Below are 10644 nucleotides of genomic sequence, written 5' to 3'. Positions count from 1 at the left end.
TGTATAATAATAATTAAATATAATTGTTTTTATTTATGCAAAAAGTTGTATATTGATATATAAGAAACTATATTACATAGTGTATAATAATATGATGCATAATACATAATAATAATAATAATAATTATAACAGTAATAATAATGTTATGAGTATCATTCTATACGAAATGAAAACCGCACGAAATTATGGACCAAAATAATATATGCTAAAAATAAATAAGATGTATACTGGGGCGAAAAGTAGCTAAATTTCTGTCACGCCAGACAGTGAACGTGTTAATAAGTAAATGTTGTTCAAATTATGTCGTGTTTGATGTCATTTTCATCAGAAAAATCTCATCAATATGTTAAGAAAAATTTCGGGATAAAAAAACGTAAAATTAAAAAAGTTGGTATTTAAATCGCTTGGTTGCCTCGACTCACGTTTCATCCTTATCTTTTATTCGCTGTCCTTGTCTACGTTCGGCAAACTACAAAGGCGGGCGCGAGGCTCGAAAACGTAGTCCCTGACTCTACAAGTGTCAGGTTTAGGTTCCTTGCGGACTGACACTTGTGGAGAATTTACCTCGGTCCGGCGGCCAAATGTGACTAAATCGTTTATTGTCATAATCCGCCAAACCGAGGCTCCGTTGCGCCCTAACGAGGTCGCAACAGATATCTATGCAAAGATTAATTGTCACTGTATCTCTTAAACTGAATTAAATTATGTAATAGAGAAAAATGTTTGTAATAAGTGTGAGAAAATCCGTCCTGAAGACGGTGAAGCGAGCATCTTGAAGCCAGGCCTAGCGCGCTCGGTGGGGATGACTCGCCCCTTTGGGTTTTTCCCTGGGCCTGTTCGCATAGGGGAGGACAGGGATCGGCAGCACGCGTCCTCACTCTTCCCGAGACCCTCAACGTATACTTTTGCGAACGACTCCCGAATAACGTAGATACAGACTTTGAGTAAAATATATTATTATGGAAACGTTTAGCTATTTTACGCCCACCCTACTCCGAGTCAGAGTACTTTCTCTGACATAAGTATTGTTAGTTTTATGTGAACTAGCACGTCATTTTATTAAAAAAGAAAAGAAGGGAATGGTATTTTGTCTTCCTGGTCTATCTACTCTACAAAGGAACCTAGTGAACCAAGAAAAAGAGAATTTTATTGATACCTCTAGTAGCTCCTGACAGAACAGCTTGTAACATTTTGCACGGACTATTCTACAGTATTTAAATAATATACGCTGCCAGTCAAAGAGAGCTCATAGTTCTAGGAATTTGAGGGGGTACACCACACTGAGGCGTTTAAAAAAAAGGAAAAGTTTGGACAATTTTTTTCATAGGTAATTACTAAATGAAAAGCTTCATTTTTCTTCAGAGGATATAAATTTGTAACTTTCAGCTTTTTTAAAAAGTAAAGACGTTACAAAATGGAGAAATTATTCTCTAATTGCGAAACCTTTTGTGCTAGAACTTCGATTGTTGGCAAGAATTGGAACGTCTAAAATACAAAATTATTTTTAATTTATAAATAAAAATGTATTATCTACAATGTAGCACAAGAGTTTTCACAAATTGCAATTATTGGCAGTTTGAAGAGGGAAACCCAGTTTGAAAAGGAAACGTTTTTAAAAAATTAAATAATTGACATATAGAAAAAATCATGTGCTGAATTGTAAGTAATATATTTTTATTTATAAATCAAAAAGAACGTTGTATCTCAAACGTTTCAATCCTTGACTGGTTTCGCAATAGCTCCTTCACTTTGTAACAGTTTTCCTATTTAAAAAAATTCGAAAGTTACAACGATATTCTCCCTTAACAAAAAGAAGCGCAACTCATGTTTTAATTAAGTACTCCAACATAATTTCAGTCGTTCTTATTTTAAATCCTATCGGAAGGCTTACTTTTCACTAAACACGAAACATGTTGGAAGCATTAAACTACAAGGGTTGCTTCAAGAGAACTGTATACATCTATAATCGAGCCGAAATTTGATCTGAAATTGACAGGGAAAGGTTGTCGCGACAAGGGGTCATTTTCCATCGAAGGAGCAACTTTTCTACGGGGGGCGATAAGTGAAATTCTCTCGCATCAGAAAGTCCCAAGAAGAGGGATGGGCGGCGATGTTGGTAGCACTCGAGAATTTTCCACGACGATACGCTTTTAACCCCCCTGCTTGGACGGCCGTGTACTTCCGCGGAAAACTTCCTGGTCGGTTGACGAGAAGAGAAACAAGGAAGGAAACGAAGGGCCTTTGCCCGGCTTGCAATTTTCTTACGCCTAATCGATTCGCTTAAGTGCACTCACCCCTTCCTCTTTGCCTTGCAACAAGTGGAAAGCGCCGGCTCTTTGGATGCCAGGAAGGAACCAGATCGGATGGGAGCGTATAAGCCTCTCGATCAGAGTGATGTCGCACGCGACCTCGCTGCCAGAATCTTCCGTCGAGCTCGAAGATCCACCCGAGGTGGCCGACCCTTCCGAGGACAGCGACTCCTCGCTCTGAAACACCAAATTTCAAATGGTTAATTTATGCAAGTTTCGGTGAATTTCGTAGTTCTCATTGTCGTACAGTTGTTACCGATCGTTGTGAATTTTATTGATACGTGATAATCGAAAAAGTATGTGGAATAATTGCAGTTTTGTAGTACCATGGTGTTTATATTGCTGGGGATTCAAACAGTGAATGCAAAATATAGTAGTAGCAGATGTGGTAATAGAATTTCGGAGAATTGTTTGATTACCCATTCAGCCCTTCCTCTTTGCCTTGCAACAAGTGGAAAGCGCCGGCTCTTTGGATGCCAGGAAGGAACCAGATCGGATGGGAGCGTATAAGCCTCTCGATCAGAGTGATGTCGCACGCGACCTCGCTGCCAGAATCTTCCGTCGAGCTCGAAGATCCACCCGAGGTGGCCGACCCTTCCGAGGACAGCGACTCCTCGCTCTGAAACACCAAATTTCAAATGGTTAATTTATGCAAGTTTCGGTGAATTTCGTAGTTCTCATTGTCGTACAGTTGTTACCGATCGTTGTGAATTTTATTGATACGTGATAATCGAAAAAGTATGTGAAATAATTGCAGTTTTGTAGTACCATGGTGTCTTTATTGCTGGGGATTCAAACAGTGAATGCAAAATATAGTAGTAGCAGATGTGGTAATAGTATTTCGGAGAATTGTTTGATTACCCATTCAGAGTTCTTACAAGAATTTTGTAGCAGCTACTGTTTGTAGAACCAATAATTTCCAAGTTAGTAGTGTTAACTATATTACTATTTTCATTGACATTTCAGGGGGTATTCTGGTTTCGAATGCCACCTTTCAAGCAATTTTTCGAATTTTTTTTCAAAAGAACCGTTAAACTTTTTGCATTAGGATTTTGCACCTACATTTCTAAAATACATAATATATTTTGTTGAAGTAAAAACAATAAAAATTACGCGAGTTATAGTTTGTTTTATAGAGAGTGCTTTACAAAAAGTGTGTTGACTGTTTACACGATTTCGGGCCTTCTGCTGCTCTAAAATAAAAAAATGAGGAAGAATCATAATCAGTATAAATCTAGCTACGGTCTGAACCGAAATAAAATAAAAATATTGGTTATTTACAAAGTGGCAGCATTTTGAATTTAGATTACCGATTTTTTTCATATTTTGCCATCTTTAAACATAAGAGAGGTGTAACATTCGTTCATATTCCTGAATTTTACGGAACTTTTATTTTAGCCCTCGTTACCTAGAAATCGCCTTTTTTGACTTACACCACTTTAGCATTAAACGGCTGATATAGTCATTTCTAATGGTAATATAGCATTACTAACAATAAGTAGCGTGGTAGTAATAGTAGCAGTAAATGTATTTAGAAGTACTTCTAGCTGAAATTCAGAGGATTTTACAAATAAGAGTCGTAGAGAAACCATTGAAGATTTGGATATGAAGTTACTATTGTAAGCGAAAGTGTACTCTATTAACAGTGTTTTATATAGTATAATTACTCGCATACATTTATTAGAGTACTAATACTTTTTATCCACGACTATATTAAAACACAGTATTTTCAAACACATTGAATAAAGCAAATAAAACGAAGTCATAAAAGAATTTTCCCTAAAATCACAGCAGAGCGGGTGCGTGTCCACCCATCCTCTGAAAAGCTCCAACGAATGCAGCTTGACTTCGAAGATCGATCGACCAAAAACTTTCACATCATCAAGCTACCCCTTCACCGAAACAATACCAATCTCCCCCATATCTGGTATGAACGAAACACAGTAAAAGGGTGTAATTACCCATTCTGAAAGGTACAAATTGTCCTTTCGAGCTCGCGATGCATTCTCCGCGCGTAATTGCCATTTTACGGTTTCATCGCGAATATTTCCCTTGAAAAACCGGGGAAAAGCAAGGAGAACCCGGTCGGGGGGAGGATTCGCTTATTTCGACGATAATCGTCGCCGGAGACAAAGAGGACAATTAAAAAGCACGCGGCCAGGGGAAGAGCATTCCGGAAGTGGAAGAATAAAACGAAAGGAACTCGGTAGGCAGATGGAAAAAGTCGGCGGAACGATTAAACGACGAGGAAATAAAACGTTGGCCGGGCATTGGCTGCAAATTGAGATAACCGGTGAACCCGTTCCCCCTCTTCCACGACGACAGTATAATGCCGCATTAGAGTGTATTGTATGACGATCAGGCAGGATTTACACCCTCTGGAATTGCGGCTTAAGGGACCGGCAGATTTCCATATTCGTGGCGTCCAGCGACTGCAAATCGCGACTTTGTCCACTCGTACGCCGATTCCTGGCTGGAATTGCCCGGTCGACGAGGTTTTATGGCAATTCAGAAGGAATATGGGGATCGAGATTAAGCAATGAACCGGAATTAACGAGTCGAAGCAGTTAGGCCAAACGTTCGAGGTATTATGTAGATCTGCTTTGTAGAATGCTTTGTACGAATAAATTATGGCATATTTGGTATGTTTTCGTTGGTATTGTATTTTAATAATTTTGTATATTATTTTTGACGATTCCGAGATATCGTAGAGGAATACGCTGCTCGTCGAAAAAATTGCAATACCTCAAAAATGAAATCGCACAAATTTGAAATTTACTGTATATATGTACAGTGGTGATGAAATTATTAGAGCCACCTGTGAGAAATTGACGGTTTTACATTATAACGATTAATTTTCAGATGAAAACCTAGTTATACTGATTTCTTATTATTTTCCTTTATGAAGCGTTCATGTTTACAAATTACAAATATACACTTGGCGACACTTTAGGCAATATTATCTGTCATGTGGACGTTATTTTGTAACGGTACTGCAAATCCAAATACAGTATATTCTCCACAAGTGTCAGTCCGCAAGGAACCTAAACCTGACACTTGTAGAGTCAGGGACTACGTTTTCGAGCCTCGCGCCTGCCTTTGTAGTTTGCCAAACGTAGACAAGGACAGTGATGAAAATGACATCAAACACGACCTAATTTGAACACCATTTACTTATTAACACGTTCACTGTCTGGCGTGACAGTGAATAAATAAATGTGTTCAAATTATATCGTGTTTGATATCATTTTCATCAGAAAAATCTCACCATGTTAAAAAAAATTTCAGATGAAAAAAAGTAAAATTAAAGAAATTATATTTTTCTATAATGACTTGTCGAGCCATGAAATCTCGTAAAAGGAACCGAGTGGTGACTGACAGCGAGCGAGATAACATAGGCGCAGCAATGACGCAGCCTAGGCGTAGGACCATCTATACTGACACTTGTAGAATCCAAACTGACTGACACTTGTAGAGAATTTACTGTACTGACTTTACTCTTACTTCTTAACTGTATTTCTTATAACTACATAAGCTAAGTTTAACTGTTTTGTGTATCTTTAGTGAACAATCGTTAATTAAAAATTATCCAGTGTGAAAACCTTGATAATGTGATTTTATTTCTGCACAAACATAAAAAACATATTTTTCCTATTGTGGCATTAAGAATTTGGTCACCCATTGTATATTGTTTAGGATGTCGAAAGGGAAATACGATTAAAATGTGATTAAAAAAGGTCTTATTTATTAAAGGCGGTCGTTTTTTCCTCAAAGTAGTCCGAAAAACATGTGATTTGGAGATTTGTGTAACCCCAATTTCTAGGTGTCGCAATTTTTTTAGCAAGCAGTGTATGTAATATATGTATATGTAGGTAAGATACCATGGAGTAGAATTTTTGGACAAATTTTACAATTTAAATATCGTGTATTGTATATTTAACGTTAACATTAACGTTAATTTTCTCTTATTTAATATTTTGTTAGAATATTTTGTTTCCATATGTTATAGTTTTTGTTAAATACCTATTTTATAATAATTCACGGTAAGAAAATACGGTTTACAGTAAGCACTTATGGTAAATAAGCTACATATTACATATATTATACTTTTACGGATTTGTTTGTAAGTTACATAGCACTTATACAGTAAGCGAGTAAGTATAGTAAGGATTTACGATAAGTAAACAAGTTTTACAGTAACCACTGTCTCTTTTAAGAGCCTGCTCGGTAATCTTGCGAACAATTACTCCACAATCTTTTGACGAGTAAAAACTGTTACTAAATTTTGACTTTCAGTTCAACTAAAAATTATTCAATAATTTAAATAAAAAGAATTTTCAAGCAAAAATTTAAATCTTCAAGCAATCTCCTGAGTGAATTATCAAGTATGATTTATTGGTTGTAATATTTTTTTCTACATAATGTTTTAAATTTAATATTCATTAGTTTCTAAATAAAAATTGATAATTTATGTAGCACCATACATAAAAATCACCCTCCTAATTCTCTTTTTCTTTATTTCTAACTCAGCTGAAGAAACTCGAAAATCTTCTTCAAAAGTAATTGCCATCGATTAACTGCATAACAGAGTGAAAATTGCAAATTCCTCACCTGGCAAACCATTTTGATCGATGCTGACCGATTGAATTCGCTTTTCTCCAATCGTCAGCTCTTCTTTTCAACTTTTTGTCACGATTCGTCAGGTCTTCGACAATGTCAATGGAAATGGGACCATCTACGTTCAATGTTACCACCCTTTTGCACTTTTTATGGGGTATTTAGGGGGATCGTGGGATTATTCGAATGGACAGTGTTGGATCAGTGGTGAGAGAGCTTTAATCGACGACTGCTTTGATTTATTTCGACGCGTGCTGGCATGATCACGAACGTTTAGCTTTCAAGTACCGTTTAGTGATTATTTATGGTGTATTCGATGGCTGTAGGGTGGTTATGGAAATGAGTATGATAGGGGATCGAGATTCCATCGTTTTTTTTTTAAAGATGTGTATTTTTCATTAATAGTAAAGAATTAGAATTAGAAATTATTAGAGAAAATATTTATCACATAATTATATTTTTCTAAATGATGAAGAATATTTTATAAAAGAGTAATTATATTTTTATTTCAAGATTATTATGGAATATTTTTATCCTTATTATTAAAGAATAATTGATAAAACAGTAACTTCCTTATTTTATTTCTCAATTTTGATAAAATCACAACACTTTAACCTCTCAGCGACCGATGTCGCCGAACGAAAACTGTCCTTTGCGGCCCGCAGTAGATAGCTTACCCCTTACAAGGGAACTTCGGTACCCGAAAATTCCGATTTTTTTGAAATTTTGTGAATTTGCAGGGGACCTTAAGAGATGTAACGGGCAATTTTTTATTTTGGCCCAAATTCGGTTGTTTGGGGTGAAAACAGCCCTTGAATGAAGATAAGAGTTACCCTATTACCCTGTATATCTTTAAAACTATAGTAGATATTAAAAAATGTTTATAATAAAAATTTCATGGCTTTTTACGCCTTACAAGACTGTGCTATTAAATTAATAAAAATTCTTCCACTACCGTTGTGAAAAATTTTGAATTTTCTGTCATATCGAGAAATATGTGAAATAAATGCAGATAAATATGTTAATCTTTCGATTCTACCTAATATTGTGTATATGTATATTATACGCATATATCCTTCAGTGAGTGACAAACAGTTCCCACTACGATATCGCAGTTTAAATAAACAGATCAAATGCAGACGCGACCTACTGCATGGGTCCGTAGGAGATACGGAGGTGGTCGCTGAGGGGTTAAGGAGGTGCTTCTATTATGCAGCTAGAATTTTTAGAGAGGACTTTCTGTTCAAGTGTGGAGGTGTTGCTCCAGTTGGCTTCGTTTGCCAAAAGGGTTCCCTGTATATTTTAGAATTGCCTTCGTTACTGATGCTTCACGATTCTCCCATTTTGTATCCGTTCTAAGAACAATCGTTCGTCAAAATTCAAGAGCATGCTTAAAAACAGAATATGCATATTGTACCAGCATTTATAAATATTCACCAATTTACATGGCTGATAAATATTTGTCTGTCTACTTTTTGTCCATACTCAAAGAAATCATACTTTCTAAAATAAAAGTTAAAAAATAAGTTGAATCCATCACTTGTCCTTTTTTACTTACTGCAATTAAGAACATTGTAAATACATAAATGTTAATGCATTTATTTACAATGTCTTATACATCAAAGAATTTTACTTTAAAAACTTCCAGAGAATAAGGTACAGACTTTAGCTACCCTTAATTTAAAAACAGCAATTCTCAATAATTATTAGTAGCTCATTGCATAAATTATATTTTGGAGAATATCCAGGATTCAACTAACGAAATAATCATCACACTTTTTAATAAAATAAAAAGGAAATATTAGGTTGTTGCAGAAGTTTCCTCCGCCATTTCGTTCTTACAAACAGTCTATCAGTACCTAAATTAGTTAAAGAAAATCCAGAATTGACTATCTATAGCACTGCATCTGAGCTTGGAATTCACAATTCAAGTGTTGTAAAGGATCTCCACAAAAGTAGATTTATAGTTTAAATTATAATACGATACCACATGAACTGTCACTGAAAAATTTACTGTACCGCGTTTCTGTCTGTGTTTCGCTTCATGCTAGACAAGTTCACGAAGATTTTTTGCATCGCCTGGTCACGGTAGATGAAAAGTGGGTTTTGTACAATAATGTAACGGGGGAAAGGCATTGGTCAAATCCCGGGCAACGTCCTTCAGAAACTAGCAAGAAGAATCATAAAGGAATCGTAAAAGACCATTCCTTGAGAATCGAAAGGGCGTCCTGTACCACACGTGGCGATGGCATCGCAAAAGAAAAATATCGGAACTACAATGGAAACTTATTCCTTATGCACGATATTTCCTGGATCTGTTACCAACAGATTTTCACATTTTCCGATAACTACGAAACAATTCAAATAGTGCAGTAAGTTCTTTTCTTACTGATAAATCCGAAGATTTTTATGAAAGAGGCATAATGCAACTTCCACATAGTTGAGAAATTGTCATAAACAATAATGAAAAATACAAAGTTCGAAGTAAGTATAAGCTGTTTTGAAAAATCGAGTTTATAGAAGACGTACATCTTATGCAGCGATCTAATAAGTATCCACAACAACGTCTCTGAAGAAACTGAAGCTTCCACCAAATTTCCAATCGAACAATTCATCCCTGAGAAATCCGAAGAGGCACAAGTATCGATACAGTCGGACAGCATTTCGATAATCCCCCGATCGGTTCCAAAGTGCTCTCAATTATAGCTCGCACCCAAATTAATTAAAAAAAAAAAAAAGAAAAAAGAAAAAAAAGAGTAACGAGGAATAATTCGATACAGCAGATTTTAAAACCGAAATACGGTAAACATCGATCAGTTACTTTCCCAATTTTTCGTTCACCCCTTTTTTTCCATCGCGTGCTAGTGGACAAGAAGCGGGGAGGATTGAAGAGGATTCGAGGAAGGGTTTGCCGCGTGCCGGAGTTTCGAGTGTAATTTAATTTGAAATGCAGACTGACACACAACGGCGTTTCGGGTTAAACGGATTAAACGAGGACGTGCGACGCGTGCTGAACACCCTCGCGGCTAATTGAGAATCCCTTAATTGCACGCCGCGGAAAAGAATTCTACGATTTCCTGATCGCTCCGCGGATCACGACATTTCGTTTACCCGAAACAGAAAGATTTCTCCCGGAGAAAAATTTATATAAATACTGAACATTTCGTAATTTATTACTTCTCACTTATGACAAATCGCACACCTTCTGCCACTATGTTACAGATTTTTTTAAAAATTACTAGGGTTATTTTTAATCGTTACGAACTTAGACTTCCGCAGGAAAATTAATACTACATTAGAAAAGGTATTATAATGGAAAAATAGAATTATTCAAGGATAATGACCGAAGATTGTTCGACCTTACTGATATAACGTGTTCGGGAAGAGGAGACCGACTCTATAAGGGTAAGTTTAGTAACTAACAAGGGAACTTCAGTAACCTGAATACAGTATATTCTCCACAAGTGTCAGCCTGCAAGGAAGCTAAACCTGACACTCGTAGAGTCAGGGACTACGTTTTCGAGCCTCGCGCCCGCCATTGTAGTTTACCGAACGTAGACAAGGACAGCGAATAAAAGATAAGGATGAAACGAGAGTAGAGGTAACCAAGCGATTTAAATATCACCTTTTTTTATTTTACGTTTTTTTATCCCGAAATTTTTCTTAACGTATTGATGAGATATTTCTGATGAAAATGACATAAAACACGACATAATT

At 36.3% G+C, this 10644-nt stretch overlaps 1 protein-coding gene across 1 annotated transcript in view; it reads right to left on the bottom strand.

Annotated features, from left to right (window-relative positions):
• Window positions 1-10644, bottom strand: part of LOC108576095 (protein sprint) — a 108908-nt gene that overhangs the window by 40991 nt on the left and 57273 nt on the right. The window contains exon 3 of the mRNA XM_017939016.1: window positions 2296-2487. Within this exon, the coding sequence (XP_017794505.1) occupies window positions 2296-2487 (192 nt within the window). The remainder of the gene's footprint in view (window positions 1-2295; window positions 2488-10644) is intronic.

The sequence above is a fragment of the Habropoda laboriosa genome, unplaced genomic scaffold (genome assembly GCF_001263275.1).
Source record: "Habropoda laboriosa isolate 0110345459 unplaced genomic scaffold, ASM126327v1 scaffold339, whole genome shotgun sequence".
NCBI lineage: Eukaryota > Metazoa > Arthropoda > Insecta > Hymenoptera > Apidae > Habropoda > Habropoda laboriosa.
The sequence above is the reverse complement of the archived record's forward strand: the minus strand, read 5'-3'. Positions and strand labels throughout refer to the sequence as shown.